The 24,116-nt window shown below is 46.5% G+C and overlaps 1 protein-coding gene across 2 annotated transcripts in view; it reads right to left on the bottom strand.

Annotated features, from left to right (window-relative positions):
• Nucleotides 1-215: 215 nt before the first annotated feature.
• LOC141273718 (mannose-binding protein-like) overlaps nucleotides 216-24,116 on the bottom strand; it is a 205,594-nt gene continuing 181,693 nt past the window's right edge. For both annotated transcript variants that reach the window (XM_073685990.1, XM_073685991.1), the window contains exon 5: nucleotides 216-611. In XM_073685990.1, coding sequence (XP_073542091.1) covers nucleotides 226-611 — 386 coding nt within the window. In that variant the 3' untranslated portion in view covers nucleotides 216-225. The remainder of the gene's footprint in view (nucleotides 612-24,116) is intronic.

The following is a 24,116-nucleotide window of genomic DNA, read 5'->3' on the forward strand; positions in this document are numbered from 1 at the left end:
GATTAACATCAAAACAATTCATTCTATTATCTCTATTCATAAAAAAATAATTCTAGGTAAGAGTCACAAATTCTATTGCTTACAAGGCTTTTTACGAATTGCAAAATATTACCTGAATTAAAGAAAATTAGATATTATGTCATCAGCAAACCTTGTGTGAAATGTTTTTATGTATTGCTCTGGCATTAAATATTTAATGTTCCAGAATGTACTGTTTGAATAACTTTATTGGAATTCACATATAACTAGTCGAAGTAAATTACAAGGAATGTCATTCCATTTTCCATTGTCTTGAATCTCTACACAGTCTTCATTGTCCTTGCTATTATTTGGCTCTCCTAGGTTCCAGCTAGTAAATAAGATCTTCTCACCTGATAAGTATCTAAATATGCCTTCTACTTGTAAGTCTGATATGCCCAAAAATGCCTTGGCCAATTCCCCCTTGGTGTGGAGTATGTCTTGAGTGGCACTATTTTCTGCTGCATTTCTTGGGGTTGCCAGAACACCACCAGCTTCTTTGCACGTCTTCTGAGCATTTTCAAAATTTTCTTCTACGCCATTGGTTGCAAACACTTTGTCACCTGACTGCTTACCTCCATGGAAAAGAAGAACTAAAATAGATAAAAAATTTATATTTTATATTCCCAAATACAAAACATAAGACTTTTTAATAATATAAGAGTAAGTAAGAGAGAATCAGAGGAGGGGAAAGACATCCTGGAGAACATTGATAAAATTGATAAGATGGGGCATGCATTTAAAGGGAACCTGTCACGTCCTAGTTGCTATGTACACTGCCACAATTGCTTTGTTAGTGATGCAATGTGCATCACTAACAAGTTTTTTTCATTAAAATCGGTGGTAGTATAATGATTTTATAACATTATATACACTTTGTTCTACCTGCTGTATTTAGTCATAGGGGTGTGATTCTGCTATTCAGTCATGGGCAGCACTGCATACAGTCACTGCTGGCACCGCCCAAGTATTTGAATATTGCTCCTGGCAAGGTTGCGTCTAGATCGGAGATGATTTTTTGCGGCACTCACTCCAGCAACTATGATCTAGTCTCCTCAGAAGTGAAGTGTCTAGATCGGAGTGGCTAAAGTGAGGACCACAAAAAATCACCTCCGATCTAGACACTTCTTAAAATCAGAAAAAAAGTACGACGAATTTGCACGGGACCGCGAATACAGGGCAACCGCGGCATTTTGAACAGTTTTGTTAACATAGTGCCAGTGTATGATGAGCGGTGACATGTGCCAGGTGAGTGTGAGGAGAGCTTAGAACAGGTCAGATCAGCGGTGCACTGTTTTTTCTTTTCCTGTGGGCGGTAACTTTAACTGAGGAAAGCGCGGCCAGCCAATCATAGCGCAGGAAGCATCTACATTTTGCAGACATAAGGGCTTCTGCAATTGGCTGCAGAAATCACATGTCCTCTCAATATGAAAAGCAGCCATATTCCCTCAGCGCCATTATATCCATGTCACTGCTGGAGACAGACGCAGCTCAGTGTTCTCCTGTGTAATGAGAGATATTAGCTAGATAGATGGGCGCTTGTGTGGTAGTCAGATAGTGTAGATAATTCCTGGCCTGTGTACCTCAGCAACCGCTGGTGCAGCACATTTTGGGTGTTCTTGTGCAAGTACTGAGATTCTGACAGAAACAGAGGGCCCATGCCATACAATAGTGCTGTGCACCGCTGGTATAGAGCTCCATGTCTCAGTATACCTTGAATCTTTTTGTTAATGCGATCAAGCAAGCGCAGTGCACCTTTTCATTTAGTGGGGTTGAAATTGTGCTCTGCACAGTCTGCAGAGCTTCTTATTGCAGAGCACAAAATCAGTTTTTTTTTTCTGTTGCTTTTGTGATATTGAACGCTGTGTGCACTAAAGTTTTTTTTAGTGTCAGATACTATTTTAGAGGAGTTGAACTTCAGGTGGTTTCAGAGTAAAACAAACAAATTTTTTCTCTTGCTACGCCCAGTCCAAAAAATATTTTTTCCTGTGCCAAAAGTCATACAGTGCTATAAGCCAGCTACTACGTCAGTGGCGGTCAAATTCAGCTTGTACGCACAGTCAAACCTATATATATTTTTGGTTGGCAGGCAGAGTCCAGCAAAGGTTTTTGTGTCAAAGTTGATCCAGTCTACTAAAAGGCAGATCCTATTTGAGTGGCGTTGAACTTGTCCTGGTTTCACAGTAAAAAAAAAAAAAAACTTCTCTTACTAGGCCCAGTACAAAAAATATTTTTTCTTGTGCCAAAATTCATACAGCGCTATAAGTCAGCTACTACGTCAGTGGTGGTCAAAGTCAGCTGGACGCAGAGCTTATGCAGAGTAATCTAAAAATATTTTTGCTCTGAGTAAAGTGATGCAACTGGCTAGATCTGAGATTGAAATATTTTGGAGCATATATTCTATGTCATACTGGCCTCATCCACATTCAATAAAAATTTTCTTCTGTTCCTAAAGTGATGCAGCAGGGGACATTTCAGTTTGAAATTGTTTGGAGAATATCTCTTAGGTTTTATCGGGCTCATGCACACTAACAAATTTCTTTTGTCTGTTAGTAACGTTATACGGCAGGCTATATCTTACCTTGTCATTTAGTGTCGCTGAAATTCAGGTGTGTGCTGAGCACAGGAAAAAAACATTTTTCTTTAGTTAACTGCGTGCTCCTACCACTGTATCTGACCAACATAAGTGGGAAAAAGAGAGGGCATGGTGGAAGGGCGAATAGGCTTGGTGTTCAAGGTGTACGTGTGTTACGTGGTAATGTTAGTGAAAGCACTAGTGAACCAGCACAAAGAGGTCCTATCCAAAGACAACTGATTACTTATGTTAGTGGATGGCCTACTGCAGTCACTTCCTTTGGCAGCCGCACAGCGATACACCTTGTTGATAAGGCCCAGAAAGAGCAGGTGCTCCAGTGTGATGGCAAGCTCTGCTTCCAGTGGCCTCTCCTCTTCTTCCTCCATCTCAACATCACACGCAGTACAGTCCACAGAGGTGGCACCCCATTTACCCATGCTTTCCCCTGCATCACAACTGGCCAACTGCCCAACTGACTGTAGCGAATCACAGGTGGGTGAGTCTGTAGAACGCTTCACCCATTCTACACCATGGGCATCAGAAGTGTACTCCAAACAGTCACATAGTCAAGGGGAGGACAGCATCTGCACCGATGCCCAATTTATTTTTAGCTTAGATTCGGGGCAGGATGAAGTAGGGTCCGGGCAGGTTCCTGACCCTCGTCAACAGACGTTAACCGCAGGGGAGAGAGGTGATCCCAATGAGACTCAGATACCTGAGGCTCATGCGGAATGTACTGTGCTGTCAGGGCAAAAGAGGGGAGGGGTCACTCTGAGGGTGAGGAATGAGATAACACATTGGATGATGATGAGGTTGAAGATCACGCACCCGGGTAGCTCATGTGAGGAGGTGGAGGAGGAAGACAAGGAGGTCACATTTTGCCCTATGGCGCAGACATGGAGTGATGCAAGCATGAGGACCACTGCATCCTTAGCCACAACCTTAGCTGTGGCCAGCAGCGGTCACGGGTCTGCAGCTCGCAGGGGCAGCAAGGGTTGCTTAGCATGGGCCTTTTTTGTCACTGCAAAGCATGAGCTAACTCACATTATCGGCAAACTTTGCGGTAAAAAACTCAGTAGAGGGAAAAACTGCAATAATTTGTCTACTACATGCATGAACGTTCACATGCTCAAGCAACATTCTTTACGCTGGGAATCTTACCGCACTGAAATGCAGACCAGCGCACCTCAACAGCCATCAGCTGCCACATCAATTGCATCCACTGCTCCTTCCTCCTCCTCTGTTACCGTGCCAAGTATTGTCAAGCAGGTCTCCCATCGCAGAAACTCCGGTTCTTTACCCGCTCCAGTCAGGCTGAATGACAGCCCATCAGCTATAACGGAAGTGGACATGCCTTCTGTGTTTGTTTCACCGAGTACACCGCATTTTTCTCAATCCACCGTAACATCTGCACCTCACTCACGCTCCACTAGTTTTTCCGATTCACCATACTCCGCCCTCTCTCAGCACCTTAGCCAGCCCTCGGTCCCGCAGTTGTGGTCACATAAAAGATTGTTTCATCCTACGCATGACAAAGCTAAGAGGTTGAACTCCACCATCTCCAATCTGTTGGCCACGGAAATGCTGCCTTTCCGCCTGGTAGATTCAGACGGTTTCCGAAAACTGATGGCCGTTGCAGTCCTCCAGTACCAGTTGCCCAGTCTCCATTACTTCTCTAAGAAAGCTGTGCCTGCGCTACACCACCATGTCGCAGACAACATCACCTGTTCCTTGTCTAAATCTACGTGTGCCAGTGTGCATTTCACCACAGACAACTGGACGATTAAGCGTGGCCAAGGGCGTTACATCTCGCTGAATGGGCACTGGGTGACTCTGGTGACTGTGGGGGCAGGCAGCCAAGGGACTGCTCCACAAATCTTGGAATCCCCAAGACTTGCAGAAGAAACCTCTGTATTTCCCACTTCCTCCGCTGCTTCTGTATCCTCCACCTACTCTAGGGCCTCTACCTGCACCCTCAACCTCAACCTTAATGAGACACGCCTTCCAACAGTGCAACCTGTGCACTCAACCTCAGCCTTGACGAGACACACGTTCCAAGGGTGTGTAGCAAATACACACCATCTCTGTACTGCGCAGTCAGGGCTCACTGTAATCAGGCAGTCTTCAAATTAATATGCCTTAGAGATCGCAGTCATACAGGTGAAGAGTTGTGGGCAGCTCTCCAGGCTCAGTTTGAGCAATGGCTGTCTCCACTGAACCTAGAGCCAGGGAAGGCCGTGTGCGATAGCGGTGCGAACCTGTTAGTGGCCCAAGGCTGAGGCAAGCTCTCACACAAGCCTTGCATGGCTCACGTCCTCAACCTGATGGCACAGCGATTTCTCCGCTACTATCCTGGCCTGGATGAGCTGCTTCACAAAGTACGAAAACTGTGCGCTCACTTCCGCTATTCGCACCCCTCATGTCTTTGACTTGCATCGATACAGAGATCTTTGTCCGTGCCAGTTAACAGGTTGATCTGTGATATGCCAACTTGGTGGAATTCCACTCTGGACATGTTGCAGTGACTGTGTCAGCAGCAACGAGTTTTGACACAGTATGTCATGACGTATAGCTTGGGGTATTCTGTCCTCATGCAAAACAATTGAAGCAGAAACCATCCAAAACCTGACAAATTCAATGGACAAGAGAGTTCAGAAGCTCCTTTCGAACAAGCGGTCCTATGTGCAAATGTAACATCATCTAGAATAAAGTTTTGAGTTGAAAACTGTTTGATTTCAGTTTGTAATAACCTGCTAATGCTTATAATTTCAAAAATGACAATTTTTTTGTTCTTTATTAAAATGAAAAGGTTGAAAACTCTGCTGTGCATAATAATTTGAAACATGCATTTTGAGTGCAGTTTGAGTTTTTTATTTTTTTTAAAATATACTGTTATCATTAGTGTTGAGCCACCCCCTTAATGTTCGACTTCAGTTCGGTTCGTCGAACACCCGTATGTTCGCCGAACTGTTCTTCGAACACCTTCAAACACCGTTAAAACCAATGGCAGGCAAACAAAAACACATAGAAACACATAGAAAACACCTTCAAAGGTGTCCAAAAGCTGACAAACTGCTCAGAAGACACAACTAACACATGGAAAAGTGACAAGTACATATAGTCATGCGAAAAGAAAAGAGGTGGAGGAGTAAAAGGAGGGGGAGACACAGATATAGGCATATCATGCCCTTCTAAAACCAAAAAAGTGCGAAGCCTACATGGCCAGTCCGTTCCTGCCCGTGCGACCTCTGTGTCGCCAGGTTTGTGCCAGAGCTGCGGTGTACCCTGACGGCCAGCCCCCCTCTCCCAGTACTGGTGCCTGTCCGCTGGTGGGTCGAGCGAGCCCCCCTGCGGTGGAGGAAGGTCTAATCTTTTCAATTTAAATTGTCTCTCTAATTTGAATGAGTACACTTTAAATCCTTTTACAAGGATCTATTGGAGGGCAAGTCTGCAGCTGCGGGAATTCCTGCTCTAGTAGCATCCACTAAAGCTGCTGCAGTTAAAAAGCTTTTATAAGGATCGAGCTTGGCGGTCCACCGCAAGGCGTCCTTCCGCCAGTCCCTGCCCCTGTGCCTTGGGGTGCCTCCCGGGGGCCCGAAGCATTTCCTTTGAAAAAATTAAGTGTCCACACTACAGGTGGTGTAGCTTGCTTAACAGCTGGGATAATCCGCTGACTAGCAGACACTGCTACTAGGCACAAAGTATTTCCTGGGCTAGATGCATTTAAAAATTTGTAATTAGATACTCTCGTTGGATGCTGAGAAAGCATTCCATAGAGTCTCCTGGCACGCCATATATTATTCTCTTAAAAAGCTTGGGGTACGGGTCTAGGGGACCCTTTTATAGCCAAAATCACGGCCCTGTATCACAATATGTCACCTAGGCTGAAGATAAATGGAACATTTTCATCATCTTTCATAATCACCAATGGAACAAGGCAGGGATGTCCTCTGTCCCCTCTCTTAAACATCCTAGTGACGGAGCACCTGCTCTCATCAATTCGCCATAACCCCAATATTAGGTGGATTGAGGTGTGAGGCACCGAGTACAAGTGCTCTGCATTTCTGATTATGTCCTAGTATATATCACTCAATCACATATATCCATCCCTGCTGTTATGGCTGAAATAGATCACTTTGTTACATGGTCAAATTTTAAAATCAATACAGCGAAGTCTGAGGCCCTCGATGTCTCCCTCCCCAAATCCATACAGGATTCCATCCAGTCCAACTTTCCCTTTGCCTGGCCCTCACAGGGTATCAAATACTTAGGAATTCATATTCATAGAGACCTCTCCCATCTATGTTATCTTAATTTAGGGCCCTTTATTGAACAACTCCATACAGACCATGGTTGGCAAGTTAGAACTGTAAGATTCACTACGTGAACCACTGGTGTTTTGTGGAAAAGCACATGTTCACTGTGTTCCAAATTATTATGCAAAAAGTGTTTAGGAGTGATAAGGTAAGAATTTGTTTGTTTGTCAGTTAAACTCATTGATGGTGATGTGTGTCAGGGCTCTTTATATCACTGTAAGCAATTGCAGACACCTGTGCTAATTAGTTTGGCAGGTGTGTCCAATGAAAGGCAAGACTACTTAAGAAGGCTGTCCCACATTATTAAGCAGCCTACATTTTCTGCCAAAATGGGAAAGAAAAAGGATGTGTCGGCTGCTGAGAAGCAACAAATTGTGGAGTGTTAGGTCAAGGCATGATTACAATCAACATTGCCAAGACACTTCATCCTGATCATCGCACAATCAAGAAGTATGTAGCTGATTCACAGTACACACATGTGCGTGCTGATAAGGGCAAATTGAGGACTCTTTCCTACAGGCAATTACGTCAGGTTAAAAGAGCAGCGGCAAAAAAGCCTTGTCATAGCGGCAGACAAGTTTTTGAAGCTGCTGGTGCCTCCAACGTCCCCCGAACAACAAGATGTAGGGTCCTTCAGAGGTTTGCAGCTGTGCGTAAGCCATCCTGTCGACCTCCTCTATCCATTGTACACAAGCAGAAATGGCTCCATTGGGCCAAACAGTACATGAAGACTGACTTAAAAACTGTTTTGTTCACCGATGAGTGCCGTGCAATGCTCGATGGTCCAGATGGATGGAGTGGAGGATGGCTGGTTGATGGACACCCCACGCAAACACGGCTATGTCGCCAACAAGGAGGAGGTGGAGTAATGTTTTGGGCTGGAATCATGGGGAGAGAGATTGTCGGCCCCTTTAGGATCCCTGAAGGGGTAAATATGAACTCCATAATGTATGTGGAGTTTCTCAAACAGCACTTCCTGCCATGGTTCAAGAAGAAGAACCGTGTATTCCGCAGCAAGATCATTTTCATGCATGATATTGCACCGTCTCATGCTGCACATAACACATCTGCATCTCTGGCTGATATGGGCATAAAAGGTGACAAACTTATGGTGTGACCCCCATGCTCCCCTGACCTCAACCCCTTTGAGAACCTCTGGAGCATCATCAAAAGGAGTGTCTCTGATGGCGGGAGGCAGTTCACATCTAAGCAACAGCTCTGGGAGGGTATTCTGTCCTCATGCAAAACAATTGAAGCAGAAACCATCCAAAACCCGACAAATTCAAAGGACGAGAGAGTTCAGAAGCTCCTTTCGAACAAGGTGTCCTATGTGCAAATGTAAGATCACCTAGAATAAAGTTTTGAGTTGAAAACTGTTTGATTTCAGTTTCTAATCACCTGCTAATGCTTATAATTTCAAAAATGACCATTTTTTTGTTCTTTATTAAAATGAAAAGGTTGATCGAAGAGTGTGGGGGATCTAAGAGAGTGGCAACCCAGTAGTCAGGATTATTTCGAATTCTGACAATCTGAGGGTCATATTTCAGGTAGTGCAGCAAGAAGGCACTCATGTGTCTTGTGCATCTAGGAGCCCAAAAATTATTTTCCGGGCTAGATGCAGCTAAAAATGATTATTAATTTGAAAGCTGGTGGAGCTTAGTATAGATGGCCTAATAGAATCAGTACTGCAAACTCCTACAAAGCCCAAATTATTTTCCAGCCAAGATACAGATAAACATGATTAGTAATTTTAAATCTGGTGGAGTTTAGTATAGATGGCCTAATAGAATCAGTACTGCACACTGCTACAAGGCCCAAATTATTTTCCAGCCAAGATACAGATAAACATGATTATTAATTTTAAATCTGGTGGAGTTTAGTATAGATGGCTTAATAGAATCAGTACTGCACATTGCTACAAGGCCCAAATTATTTTCCAGCCAAGATACCGATAAACATGATTAGTAATTTTAAATCTGGTGGAGTTTAGTAGAGATGGCCTAATAGAATCAGTACTGCACACTGCTACAAGGCCCAAATTATTTTCCAGCCAAGATACAGATAAACATGATTAGTAATTTGAAAGCTTAAAATGGTTGGTGAGTTGATTTTAGCAAATCATCAAGCTTTTACTCTCCCCAGGATGACACAGGGGTAGAAAAGTCGTTTCGGAACCATGATTTGTTCATCTTTATGAACGTGAGTCGGTCTACATTATCAGTGGAGAGCCGCGTGCGCTTATCTGTCAGCACACCACCAGCAGTGCTGAACACACGTTCAGACAGAACGCTGGCTACGGGGCATGACAAGATCTCCAAGGCGTAAGTGGCGAGCTCCGGCGATTTATCCAGATTGGAAGCCCAAAAAGAGCAAGGGTCCAGTGACACAGTCATGGCTTCAATGTTTACTTGGAGATACTCCTGTACCATCGTCTCTAGGCATTGACTATGTGTCAGACTTCTTGTCTCCTGTGGCCTTGCAAAGGATGGGCTAAAAAAGTGGTGAAATGATTCCGCAAAATTGATGTTACCAGCAGATACTGTGTTTCTGTTACATTTTGAGTGCTGAACACTCGACGGTCCCACGGTTGGCAATTTGGAACTGTGAGATTCACTACGTGCACCACTAGTGTTTTGGGGGAAAGCACATGTAAGATTGTGTAACAGTCTCTGCTGATACTCCTGCATATGTGCATCTCTTTCTATGGCAGGAATAATTTCTGCAAATTTACTTTTGTACCGGGGATCTAACAGTGTGGCAACCCAGTAGTCAGGATTATTTCTAATTCTCACAATTCGAGGGTCATGTTGCAGGTAGTGCAGCAAAAAGGCACTCATGTGTCTTGCGCATCCAGTCCCTGTTGTGTTGGTGGCGAGGTAACATTCATGCTTCCTTCCTCTGCCCTCTCCCTCCAACCTCGCACAACAGAAATGTGATCAAGGTCTCCCTCATCTGATGAGTCTTCCATCAGTTCGTCCTCCACTTCTCCTGCACCTTCCTCACTAGTTTGGCTGCTACCATGCGCCCTGGTAAAACCATCTCCCCCACCCTCACATGCCTGCCGCCTTGGTGCTGCCGACCATCTGGACCTTGCAGATGTTAGCCCTTCCGCATACAACTCCTCCTCCTCTACTTCCTCCACCTCCTCTTGTGCCACCACCTGACTCCGAATTCTGTTTAACATGTGCTCCAGCATGTAAATTACTGGAATAGTCATGCTGATAATGGCATCGTCAGCACTAAACATCTTCGTCGCCATTTCAAAACTGTGCAGAAGGGTGCATAGGTCCCTGATCTGAGACCACTCCTCCAGCGTGATTTGCCCCACCTCTGGAACTTGTTGGCCCAGGCTATACGTCACAACATATTGCACCAGGGCTTGTCGGTGCTGTCACAGTCGCTGCAACATGTGCAGAGTTGAATTCCACCGGGTAGGCACATCGCATTTTAGCCGGTGAAGTGGCAGGCCTAACGACTTCTGTAGAGAAGTAAGTCGCTGAGCTGCGGGATGCGAACGGCGGAAGTGAGCACACAGCGACCGTGCCCTCTGCAGAAGGCCATCTAGTCCGGAATAGTGAGCTAAAAATTGCTGGACAACGAGGTTCAACACATGCGCCATACAAGACACGTGTGTGACATTGCCCTGGCGAAGGGCCTCACCGAGGTTTGCAGCATTGTCGCACACGGCCTTCTCTGGTTTCAGGTCCAGTGGAGACAACCATTCATGAAACTGGTTCTCCAGAGCTGACCACAACTCCTCAGCTGTGTGACTCACATTTCCCAGACATTTCAAAGTAAAAACCGCCTGATGACATTGAGCCCTGCTGCAAGCATAGTAAGGAGGTGTGCAGGATCCCTTCTGCGCAGTTAGAAACCTTGTGGCATGACCAGACAGGCTTTGGGTGCAGGTGGAGGACCGAGAGGATGTTGAGGAGGCAGAAGCAATGGAGGAACTTTGAGAAAAAGAGGATTGACGCACAACTCGTGGGGACGGCAAGACTTGGACAGCAGCCCCTTGTCCTGCTGTCACCATAGTTACCCAGTGCCTAGTCAGCGACATGTAATGCCCCTGTCCATGCCTACTCGTCCTAGTGTCTGAGGTGAAATGCACCCTGTCACACACAGAGTTTCTTAAAGAAGCGGTGATGTTGTGTGCGACATGCTGGTGGAGCGCAGCCACACCTTTCTTTGAGAGGTAGTGACGACTGGGCATCTGGTACTGGGGCACTGCGACGGACATAAGGTCTCGAAAATCCTCTGTGTCCACCAGGCGGAAAGGCAGCATTTCTGTAGCCAAGAGCTTGCAGATGGTGAAATTCAACCTCTTAGCTTTCTCATGGCTAGGAGGAAATGGTCTTTTACTTGGGGGGCTGGCTGTTGTGCTTAGACAGGGTTGAGAAGGGAGTCCCCGGCAAACTGCCGGTCTGTGAGGAAGATGCAGGTGGACATGTTAGGTTGCCTTGATCCAAAGGTGGTGCTATCGATGTCGGACAGCGCTTAACACCAGCTGGTGTTTCCACCTCCAAAGAAAATGATGACCTGCCAATCACACTGGCTGTTGCGGGTAAAGAGGTGGCAGGTCTGCGTCCCAAAACAGGTGTGACTGCTGTCCCCCCAGTCACAGAGGATGAAGAGGCCGCGGATGCACAAGATGTGGCAGACGGTGGTTGGCCCGGCCGGCTAGGCCGCATTGTAGCACACTGAGCTTCCCACCGCAACTTAGTCTTCATATCCATGTGCCGGTTCATTCATGAAGTACTCAAACTATGTATTTTTTGGCCTCTACTTAGCTTTTGCTGACAAATGTTACAGATAACACGAGTTGGGTCATCTTTATCGATCTGAAAAAATGCCCAGGCTATGCAAGGCTTAGCACCCATGCGACCTGATGAGCCACCACGACTTGTGGTCAGAGGCAGAGTTGTGTTTGAGGATGCAGTTGTTGACGTGCTTCCAGTACTACGTCTCTGTCCAGAAAGGCGCAACCTGACCTCGTCATCACTAGCATCCTCCACCTCTTCTGCTGACCTCATCTCTTGGCTGACTGTGGGTTGACAGTAAGTGGGATCTCCAACCTCGTCATCATCACCCTGTGTGTTATCACACCCGTCGTCCTCAGAGACAACCTCTTCCTGCCCTGACAAAAAACTAAAGTTGTTGCTCCAATCAGGTATTTGAGTCTCATCATCGTCTTCCTCATTGTCTCCTCCAACAGGAGTTACAGTTTGGGAACGAGGGTCTACATTATGGTCAGAACCTTCTGCGTCTGGTCCTCGATCTGACTCATAAAGATTCTGGGCATCAGTGCAGATCATTTCCTCGTCTGGATTCACAGAAGCTCTGGAGCCGACCTCTGATTCCCAGGCTATAGTATGAGTAAACAGCTCTGCAGACTCAACCATCTGTTCTACCCCATACTCAGATGGGCAGCTGGAGACTTGGGAGCTGTGAGGAAGCAAGTGCGATTGGGGTGACACCTCTGAGGACTGGAGTATTTGTGATGTTGAAGTTGACGTGGAGAAGAGCCCACTTAAAGGAGCACTTGATATCCGTTGATTCACCTGCTGTTTTTGTGCCTCATCTGGAATTTGTAGCGATTGGCGTGGCCGTAAGAAAGGGATCTTATCACATTGTCCGCTAAAAGAAGTAGACATCTTAGTTTGGCAGGAAGATGGTCTTTCTTCTGCAGATGTTACTGTTGCTTTAACACCTACCCCACGGAAACAACCTTTTTTTCCCTTCCCAACACGCCTATTCCCCTTTCCACCAGCAGCAGGCCTTTTTCCACTCATTTTGGTGGTTAACTAATTCACAACTCTGGTGTTGTTTGCACCAAAAACAATATATGGGAACCGAGCAGAGCTGAGTGGCCAAACTGTGGTATTAGCCCAAAAGTATTGGCTGGGTTAGATGCAGATAAAAATTATATTGAATTTGCAACCTGGTGGAGGTTAGTATAGATGGACTAATAGAACAAGTCCACACACTGCTACAAGCCGAAATATTTTTTCAGAGCTAGATGCAGAAAAAAATTATATTGAATTTGCAACCTGGTGGAGGTTAGTATAGATGGACTAATAGAACAAGTCCCACACACTGCTACAAGCCGAAATATTTTTTCAGAGCTAGATGCAGATAAAAATTATATTGAATTTGCAACCTGGTGGAGGTTAGTATAGATGGACTAATAGAACAAGTCCCACACACTGCTACAAGCCAAAATATTTTTTCAGACCTAGATGCAGATAAAAATTATATTGAATTTGCAACCTGGTGGAGGTTAGTATAGATGGACTAATAGAACAAGTCCCACGCACTGCTACAAGCCAAAATATTTTTTCAGAGCTAGTTGCAGATAAAATTATATTGAATTTGCAACCTGGTGGAGGTCAGTATAGATGGATTAATAGAACAAGTCCCACACAGTGCTAGAAGGCCAAATATTTTTTCAGAGATAGATGCAGATAAAAATTATATTGAATTTGCAACCTGATGGAGATTAGTATAGATGGACTAATAGAACAAGTCCCACACACTGCTACAAGCCGAAATATTTTTTCAGAGCTAGATGCACATAAAAATTATATTGAATTTGCAACCTGGTGGAGGTTAGTATAGATGGACTAATAGAACAAGTCCCACACACTGCTACAAGTCGAAATATTTTTTCAGAGCTAGATGCAGATAAAAATTATTTTGAACTTGCAACCTGGTGGAGGTTAGTATAGATGGACTAATAGAACAAGTCCCACACACTGCTATAAGCCGAAATATTTTTTCAGAGCTAGATGCAGAAAAAAATTATATTGAATTTGCAACCTGGTGGAGGTTAGTATAGATGGACTAATAGAACAAGTCACACACACTGCTACAAGCCGAAATATTTTTTCAGAGCTAGATGCAGATAAAAATTATATTGAATTTGCAACCTGGTGGAGGTTAGTATAGATGGACTAATAGAAAAAGTCACACACACTGCTACAAGCCGAAATATTTTTTCAGAGCTAGATGCAGATAAAAATTATTTTGAATTTGCAACCTGGTGGAGGTTAGTATAGATGGACTAATAGAACAAGTCACACACACTGCTACAAGCCGAAATATTTTTTAAGAGCTAGATGCAGAAAAAATTATATTGAATTTGCAACCTGGTGGAGGTTAGTTTAGATGGACTAATAGAATGATGCTATGCCCAAAAGGTTTTACTTCACTAGGTGCAGTAAAAAAATTTGTATTCTATACACATGTAGTGTAGCTTGCAACACAGATAGGCTTCTCCACTGACTAACACACACTGCAAGAGGACAAAAAGGATTTGCTTTGCTAGATTTAGCCAAATGCTGTGAAAAAAACTTGCACAGCACTGGCACAGACCTGCCTGGCAAAAAGTGATAGGAACTGATGTAACCTAGCCCTCAAAAGGACTGTCATTACAATTAGTCTTTACTCCCAACCTATCTATTTAGGAGCACAGACCTGCCTGATAAAAGTCGTAGGAAATGATGTAGCCTGATAAAAGTCGTAGGAAATGATGTAACCTAGTCCTCAAAAGGACTGCAATTACAATTAGTCTTTACTCCCAACCTATCTATTTAAGAGCACAGACCTGCCTGATAAAAGTCGTAGGAAATGATGTAACCTAGTCCTTAAAAGGACTGCAATCACAACTATTCCCTACTCCCAAGCTATCTGTAGATTTGTGCGAAAATTGGCTTGAAATTAACACTGAAAGTATAGAGCACACAACAACTGTGGTGCCGTCTAACACGCAGCTGCAGCAGTGAGAAAATGGTGGCGACGGGGAAAATCGCTGCGTCTTATAGGGCAAGGACATGTGACATACACTGCCAATGACACATGCCCTTGCTTGTGTGAAAAAAAGGACTTCGCTCCGTGTGTGTGCTGCCGATAGCTTGACAGACGGCACCTCCCCACTGTAAATGCAGGAAAGAGAAAAAAAAATGGAGATCTTCATTATTTCTGCAGAGATCCATCCCCTGCCCCTCCCCCCGCCCCGCTGTACACTCAAACTGCGTATTAACATTAATTTTTAGCATTACTGAGAAAAAATCCAGTTATGATTTTGGTGCACGGACAGTTATCGAGCATAACCTCGAATAGCCGATTTTTTTTCAAATTGTTCGTGTTCGCCGAACGGCTTGAACACCGACCAAAATAGCTCGAATTTGAGATTGGCGAACAGTTCAAGTCGAACACTGCTCATCTCTAGTTATCATAGGCAGCTTGTACAAAAACCTTTCAATTGTACTCTAATAGTTATTTGACTGGAAAATTACAATGACTGCAATTCATATAGGTAATTTGGGAAAATCTGAGAATATATTATTTGCATAATAATTTGGAACACATTGTATAGTTAAGATTCAAAATAGTGCTGACTACTGGGCTGCCACTCTGTTAGATCCACGTTCTAAGAGTCAATTTTGCCAGTTGCTTCCTGCCCTGGAAAGGGACCCGCTTATGTTGGAGTATCGAAACAAGATTTTAAGCAACCTTAATAGAGGTTTTCCCCAAGATAACAGTGAGGCACACAGTGTGCATCGTAGCTGAAGTCTTTCAACCTCCGGCACATCATTTCGTCAACACCAAAATATTAGCAGCAGCAGAGTAAGTGTCAGAAGAAATTTCTGGGAGTCCTTTCACACATTTTTTGCACCAGCTCATGTACCAGCACAACAGAGTACAAGTCTGACACGTGGTAAACGACTGGAGAGGATGGTGTAGGAGTATATAGATTTCAATATCAATACCATCAGGGAGGGTTTGGACCCTTTTCCATTTTGGTCTTCAAAAATGGATGAATGGCCTGAGCTTGCCTCTCACACCTTGGGGGTTTTATCATGCCCGGCAGCCAGAGTTCTCTCTGAACCTGTCTTCAGAGCTGCTGGTAGTGTCTTTACGGATAAGCGCACCCGGCTGTCCCCTAACTTTCATCAAGATGAACAAGTCATGGATCTCCAAGGACTTTTGCACCCCAATTACAGACTGTACAGAGTAGGCGATGTTGTCGTCTTGAGTGTGCTGCATTGATCTTTTGAAATTGCAGTCTGTGATATGGCTTCTGTGCCTGCTCTTGCTGCTGTTACTGCAGGTTTTAGGCCCTAATTTTGGGAAATGTGGAGAATTCTGATTGTGTCTCCATCCATTGGGTTGGCTGTAGAGGGACAGGTTTTGGTCTGCGTTAAACTACTTGTAGTTTGATGACATTGAGGCCACTTCGGTGGTGTTAGGCCCTCATTTAGGGCAATGTGAACACTCCTGGTTACGTCTCTATCTCCTTGGTTGGCTGTACTGGAACAGGAGTGGGTCTTATTTACACTATTTCTTCTGTAGTGAAATTGATTAGACATTGCTAGTGTCTGACACAAATTTTTTGAAATGTGGAGAATCATGATTGGGTCTCCATCTATTGGGTTGGCTGTAGAGGAACTGGTTTTGGCCTCCTTTGCATTACCTTTACCCTAGTGAAATTGATGCCACTTTGGTTGTGTTTGTTAGGCCCTCATTTAGGGCAACGTGAACACTCCTGGTTAAGTCTCCATCTCTTGGGTTGTCTGTACAGGAAGAGATGAGAGTCTCATTTACACTATTTCTACTGTAGTGAAATTGATTACACTTTGCTGGTGTCTGCTGCTAATTTTTGGAAGTGTGGGGAATCCTAAATGGGTCTCCATCCATTGGGATGACTGTAGTGGAAGAAATTTTGGTCTCCATGCATTTCTCTAGTTATACTGTAGTGAAATTGAGCATTTGGTGCAGATATTATTCTCCCCAAACGGGTACATAAACGTGATAAACTCTAAATTGATTTTCAATAAACAACAATCAGCCGCCCCATCAAACACCTCTGCTGCTTCTTTCTCCTCCTCTGTCACCGTGCCAAGTTGTGTCACGCAGGTGTCCGACACAACCAGCTGTATACCCACTGCAGTTAGGCTGAGAGACAGCGCGTCAGCTGTAAGTGAAGCGGACATGCCTGCTGTGTTTGTCTATCTGAGCACACGACACGTTTCTCAATCCACCGTAACATCTCCGCCTGCACCGGTCTATTGGTTTGTCCGTTTCACCGTACTCTGCCCTCTGTCAGCACTGCAGCCAGCTCTCAATCCCACTGTTGTGGTCACATAAAAGATTGTTTCATACCACACATGACAAAGCTAAGAGGTTGAACTCCACCATCTCCAATCTGTTGGCCACGGAAGTGGTGGTCTTAGGCCCTATTTTTTTTAAATGTAAACACTTCCGATTGAGTCTGCATCTCCTGGGTTGGCTGTACTGGGAGAGGTATGGGTCTGCATTAAACTACTTGTAGTCTGATGACATTGATGCCATTTCAGTGATGTTAGGCCCTTATTTAGGACAATGTGAACACTCCTGGTTAGGTCTCCATCTCCTGGATTGGCTGTACTGGAAGAGGTGTGCTTCTTATTTATGCTATTTCTACAATGGTGAAATTGATGTCACTTTGCTGGCATCTGCCACTAATTTTTTTAAATGTGGGGAATCCTGATTGGGTCTCCATCTATTGGGTTGGCTTTATTGGAACCTACCTGTTCTGCAGTTTAAGTTGTGTAAAGTTGCGTTTCAGTCCTTGCTGCACTCCTGATACAGACTCTGCCTTCTGCACTCCTGAATCAGACCCTGCCTGCTGCACTCCTGAATCAGACCCTGCCTGCTGCACTCTGATACAGACTCTGCCTGCTGCACTCCTTATACAGCCTCTGCCTGCTGCACTCCTGATACCGACTCTGCCTGCTGCACTCCTGATACAGACTCTGTCTGCTGCACTTCTGATACAAATACAAAGAAAGAGTCGGCACTCCGTAGTCCTCGTTAGTAGTAGTGGTGCACGTGGAAAGATTGCAAACAGAGTAAAGAAATCCCGGCACTCACGTGTATTCTATCAGTTCATTTATTCCACATGTAGGAAAACTACAACAAGACGTTTCAGCCCATTGCAGGCTTTTTTCAATTGTGGATAACAAGACAACTTCCACACATATATAAAGGAATTTAAAGGAAATGACATCATACAAAGTTTACAAAAAAATATTACAGAAAATATTGTAAAAAATACAAAAGCTACAACAGAATATAACACAAAATACAACATGTATGAAATAATAATAAAACATTATAGAAAGCAAATAATATCTCCATACCAATACAAAAACAGAAACCTAAATGTTTTCGTATATCAGGATTTTAATTATCAAATGCACCTAATTAGAATATATGAATGGACCATCCACAATTATTACAAATAATATAATTTTATAGAATATTTTTTGAACATCACTTATTATAATTTTTATGTATAAAAAACTTTTTATTATTCATTTTATAATTTTTATTATTGATTTTATAATGGTCACTCCACATAATTAGTAGCCCCAATATATTGACACTAATCTTTAAAACAGTACCAATAATCAAATCATGTCATGTGTAATCATATCTCAATTACAACATCGCAAACCACGATTGTTTCATGAAGAATTTTTTACAAACATCATATCTAGCTGAAGAATTTTTTATTAACCTTATAATGCTCTCTGAATTCAATATATGAAAAGACTGGTCTTTTAGAATAGGGTATGTAAACTTTTGATCACAACTGTAGAAACTTATAACATTGTTAGCAAGTAAACATAGTGGCGGGAATAACTCATGGAAAAGAGCTGTTTTTTTAAATAAAAGATCCTATTTCCTAATGTCAGCACAAATGCTGTAATGACCAAGAAAAAGGGAACACAATAGGATACAATATTTTCAATGATGTGAAAGAATGTAATTTGTCCAACTGGATCTAAACACATTAGGTGGGGTGTTCTACTTCAACAGTGATGATAATAAGATTTTTTATTTGCAACATGTTTCAATGCCATATTGGCATCTTTAATTACACTTAGCCACTTGAGAATATACAGTACATACATATGACGCGCCCCCTGGGCCAGTGTTTTTGGGGATACCCGGAGCCGGATCAGATGGGGGTTGTAGTCTCCGAGTGGCTGTGACCCGGTCCGTGCCCAGGGTGTCAAACTCAGTGTGTGGCAGTCCTTATGATGTTACTAGATGTTCTTTTGTGTCGACTACGCCACCCGTTGATTTGCGGTCAAAAGGCCGCCGCTGCAGCAGGGTCCGCTGAGGCTGTTGGTATATGTGCAGCTCAGGTAGTATAACCCCCAACGGGAGGGGTATAGCCTCAGGGGGTCAGGTGCAGAGGATGGTGGTTGTGGAGGTGCAGTCAGGATGGTAATGAGAGTCAGAGTCGGGCTGTGCAGTTCAGGGTTTGTTTACTTACTGCTGTTCTTGAACCGGTCACTCCGGCCTTGAGTGACCACCCGAGCCGTGCTGCGTCCACCAGGTACTGGACTCGGCCAACCCCCAAGTAGTTCTGGAGCGTGGTTCTGAGCTCCCTTTCTGTCCTGTCCTCGTCTCTGGCCTTCCCCACCAGGGATCCACCTATGTCCGGCTCCCTCGGGCCTCTTGGTGGTAAACCCTTGTCTCTGGGTTCCCTGACCCTATTCGTGGTCTGCCTTCCGGGTGGATTTAGTGGGTGATCGTGGCAGATCCTGCCCACGACCTCCGGTTCCTGGCTAAGGTGTGCTGTAGCCTCTGCCAGCTTGGGATCCGGTACCCTGTTGCCAACTCTTCACCCTCTGGTCTAATTTGGGCTCTTGGAGTTCCTTCTTTCTCCCCCTCTGGGTCTTTCAAACTCCTCTCTCACTCTTGGCCTTGGGGCTGCTCTGCTCCTCTGCTTTCCTCCACTGCTCTGCAAAGACTGACGTCTCACTGACTGACTGACCCTGATCTAAGATGGTTCCCACCTTATATACTCCCTCTATGTGTGAGCTCAGGTGACCAGCACCCAATGAGCTCCTAGCACTACCCAGACTGCTCCCCCTATCTGCCCCTACACTACTGGGATGTTCCACCCCCCTCCCACTCCAGCCAGGAACAGACACTGTTGTACCTGCACATTTCTCTAGTGGGAGTACCATCGGTCTGTTCCCCGGAAATGGGATGTGTGTAGTGCATGCAGCTAACTGAGCTCAGTTCCACACTCCATCCTTACCCGGGAGTGGAATATCACACCTCTGGCTTGAGGTGCAATACCCCTGTAGCAGCCGAATCCTCAGGGTGCTACATTCCCCCCTGGTAAATCACAGCACGTCCTCGGGCTGTAAAATATAAACATCCACAAACATACATTTTTTTTCATAAACATAAACATATAAAACATATAAAACATCATATATATATATCAGCAATAAACTTTTCATATAAACATTCTTGTTTCTGGTTCCTCCGGTCACGGTGCAACTTGTGACCGGGTAAAGTGCTACAGTCTCTTTAAGAAAACAGTTTCCTATAAAACCGGTAGGGGGCGCTTTAGGAAGCGCAACTATATACAAGGGAATATGGCCGCTCTCAGTCCTCGGCCAGGTATTGGGTTTAGGGACACACGGGGTTAACAGTTCAATTGGCTGGTCCCAACGGGGACTATATTTTAACTAGAACAGTTCTTATACCCTGACGGGTAACTATGTACAGTCTCTCTCTACCGTACTTCAACGACGGCGTCCTCCTGCTCCTTCTTTAGATTCTTCAGACCCGTCCGGGTCCTCTTGCTCCTCCTCACACCGCAGCTCCTCCTCCGTCAGGCGATGCACATGGAGGGCGTAGGGTCCTTTGGCACACTTGTGCCGGGTGAAGGTGACCTCGTCCCCTAAATACAGGTCACGACCTCTGTGTCCCTCCGGTAGGTGGGACTCAACGTCTCTCCTGGTCACGAAGACGTCGCCTGGGGTGCGGTGATCCCTGATGAAACCCCACCCATGCTGCAGATTGAACTTTATCACAGTCCCGATGGTACGGGGACCATGCGCTGCACGGGGGTTTCTCCTGGTCCGGCTCTTCTGCTCCGCGCTCCTTATTTGGGCTTGTTGTTCCCGGACCCGCCTCTCTCTCCGCTCCCTCTCAAAGACCTCGAGCTGCTGGTGGCAGCACTCTGCATGCTCCGCTGCGGCCGCCTGAGTCTCCTGAGTGAACCCCATGAGGTCTTCTCCAGTGGGATCCCACTCAAACTGGGTCTCTTCTAGCGGGGGCGAGATCCTCTTTATGGGCTTTGGAGCCGGGATCAGGGGTTCGCACATGGCCCTTGCTTTTTGCAGCTCCAGCTGGATGTATTCCTGGGGCCATACGAAGGGCTGCCCATCCGGGCACGTATGCTGGGCGAACAGGTCCTCACCCAGGTGCGGTACTTTAGGTGTTATGGGCGCCGTGGTGGTAGCGGCGCCCGGGTTAACCAGGCCTTGCGACCAGGCCTGGGGCACCTTGAAAGTAAAGGGCACCGTAAGAACGGCGGCGCCCTGTGTTACTGGGCCCTGCGACCAGGCCGGGGGCTCCGCGGAGGTAGGGGGGCGCTGTGTATTGCGGCGCCCGGGGGTACTAGGCCTTGCGACCAGGCCGATGATACTTCCTGCTTGGCCACGCTCGGGGTCGAGGCGTGTGACGTCACAGGGGTCGCGGCTTCCGTTTGAGGCCTAGTCTGCGGCGGTGACGTTGCAGCGACGGGCACGGCAGGGGGTACTTCGGGCTCTGCGACGGGGAGCTGGGGCAGGCACGCGGTTTCCCGGCTCGGGGTAGTGACGTCCCCTTTACCTGCCTCCATTCGTTCGGCTCCCTTCTCGGCGCCGTCTCCGGCCTTTAGTCCTCCTGCGCCATCCTCAGAGGCGGTCTGTCTCCTCGTCTCGGGTGGCGTGCTCCGCTGTCTGGTTCCGGTCTGCTGGGCCATCTCTCGGCTCCACTCCGCCAACGTCTCTCGTTGCACCCGGGCCAACCTCTGTGCGAGGCCCTCCAGCGCGGTCTGTGCACACTCCCGGTCTCGGGGGAGCTGTGTTAGGATCTCCAGCAGGCCTTCTGGAGTGGCGACCTGCAACAGGCTCCTGACCACTGGGTCGGTGCTGCCTGGAGTGGCGGCCCGCATCAGGCTCCTGACCACTGGGTTGGTGCTGCCTGGCTCTCCCTCCATCTCCGGGTGTGCTTTCTCTGGACTCTCTTCCAGACGTCTTGTCTCCAGGTGCGCTCTCTCCAGACTGCTCCAAGCGACACCCATCTTTGTTCTCTTCTTCTGTCTCTGCCCACATTGAGGGTGGTCCCGGGGCAACTTCAGTTCCAGGGGCAGTTCTCTTACGCTGATGGACACTTCCAGCATCACAGTCTCTGTTGGTGGGCGCGGTTTCCGCTTTTGGCGCCATTCTTCGACCTGGCCCACGATGGGAGGTGACCTCTTGCCACCCTCTGGCACGCCCATAATGGCGTCCGCTCTTCCAAGGCGGGAAATCTTTGGAAATGGCGGGAATCGTCTCCCAGTGGCGGGAAACTCCATGGATGGCGGGAAAAAGCTGCAAATGGCGGACAACCGGCGGGAAACGACCTGTGATGGGGCCCGATGGCGGGGACCCTCCGGAACCGGCAGGAGACTTCTTTTTGAGGTAACGGTGTACTTTTCTTCAGGCACGCAGTACCCGGTTGTTGCGGGCACGTAATCCTGCCGACTACGCCAAAGTTGACGCGCCCCCTGGGCCAGTGTTGTTGGGGATACCCGGAGCCGGATCAGATGGGGGTTGTAGTCTCCGAGTGGCTGTGACCCGGTCCGTGCCCAGGGTGTCAAACTCAGTGTGTGGCAGTCCTTATGATGTTACTAGATGTTCTTTTGTGTCGACTACGCCACCCGTTGATTTGCGGTCAAAAGGCCGCCGCTGCAGCAGGGTCCGCTGAGGCTGTTGGTATATGTGCAGCTCAGGTAGTATAACCCCCAACGGGAGGGGTATAGCCTCAGGGGGTCAGGTGCAGAGGATGGTGGTTGTGGAGGTGCAGTCAGGATGGTAATGAGAGTCAGAGTCGGGCTGTGCAGTTCAGGGTTTGTTTACTTACTGCTGTTCTTGAACCGGTCACTCCGGCCTTGAGTGACCACCCGAGCCGTGCTGCGTCCACCAGGTACTGGACTCGGCCAACCCCCAAGTAGTTCTGGAGCGTGGTTCTGAGCTCCCTTTCTGTCCTGTCCTCGTCTCTGGCCTTCCCCACCAGGGATCCACCTATGTCCGGCTCCCTCGGGCCTCTTGGTGGTAAACCCTTGTCTCTGGGTTCCCTGACCCTATTCGTGGTCTGCCTTCCGGGTGGATTTAGTGGGTGATCGTGGCAGATCCTGCCCACGACCTCCGGTTCCTGGCTAAGGTGTGCTGTAGCCTCTGCCAGCTTGGGATCCGGTACCCTGTTGCCAACTCTTCACCCTCTGGTCTAATTTGGGCTCTTGGAGTTCCTTCTTTCTCCCCCTCTGGGTCTTTCAAACTCCTCTCTCACTCTTGGCCTTGGGGCTGCTCTGCTCCTCTGCTTTCCTCCACTGCTCTGCAAAGACTGACGTCTCACTGACTGACTGACCCTGATCTAAGATGGTTCCCACCTTATATACTCCCTCTATGTGTGAGCTCAGGTGACCAGCACCCAATGAGCTCCTAGCACTACCCAGACTGCTCCCCCTATCTGCCCCTACACTACTGGGATGTTCCACCCCCCTCCCACTCCAGCCAGGAACAGACACTGTTGTACCTGCACATTTCTCTAGTGGGAGTACCATCGGTCTGTTCCCCGGAAATGGGATGTGTGTAGTGCATGCAGCTAACTGAGCTCAGTTCCACACTCCATCCTTACCCGGGAGTGGAATATCACACCTCTGGCTTGAGGTGCAATACCCCTGTAGCAGCCGAATCCTCAGGGTGCTACATTCCCCCCTGGTAAATCACAGCACGTCCTCGGGCTGTAAAATATAAACATCCACAAACATACATTTTTTTTCATAAACATAAACATATAAAACATATAAAACATCATATATATATATCAGCAATAAACTTTTCATATAAACATTCTTGTTTCTGGTTCCTCCGGTCACGGTGCAACTTGTGACCGGGTAAAGTGCTACAGTCTCTTTAAGAAAACAGTTTCCTATAAAACCGGTAGGGGGCGCTTTAGGAAGCGCAACTATATACAAGGGAATATGGCCGCTCTCAGTCCTCGGCCAGGTATTGGGTTTAGGGACACACGGTGTTAACAGTTCAATTGGCTGGTCCCAACGGGGACTATATTTTAACTAGAACAGTTCTTATACCCTGACGGGT

The sequence above is a fragment of the Phyllobates terribilis genome, unplaced genomic scaffold (genome assembly GCF_046119375.1).
Source record: "Phyllobates terribilis strain yellow unplaced genomic scaffold, ASM4611937v1 Scaffold_5__5_contigs__length_657084704, whole genome shotgun sequence".
NCBI lineage: Eukaryota > Metazoa > Chordata > Amphibia > Anura > Dendrobatidae > Phyllobates > Phyllobates terribilis.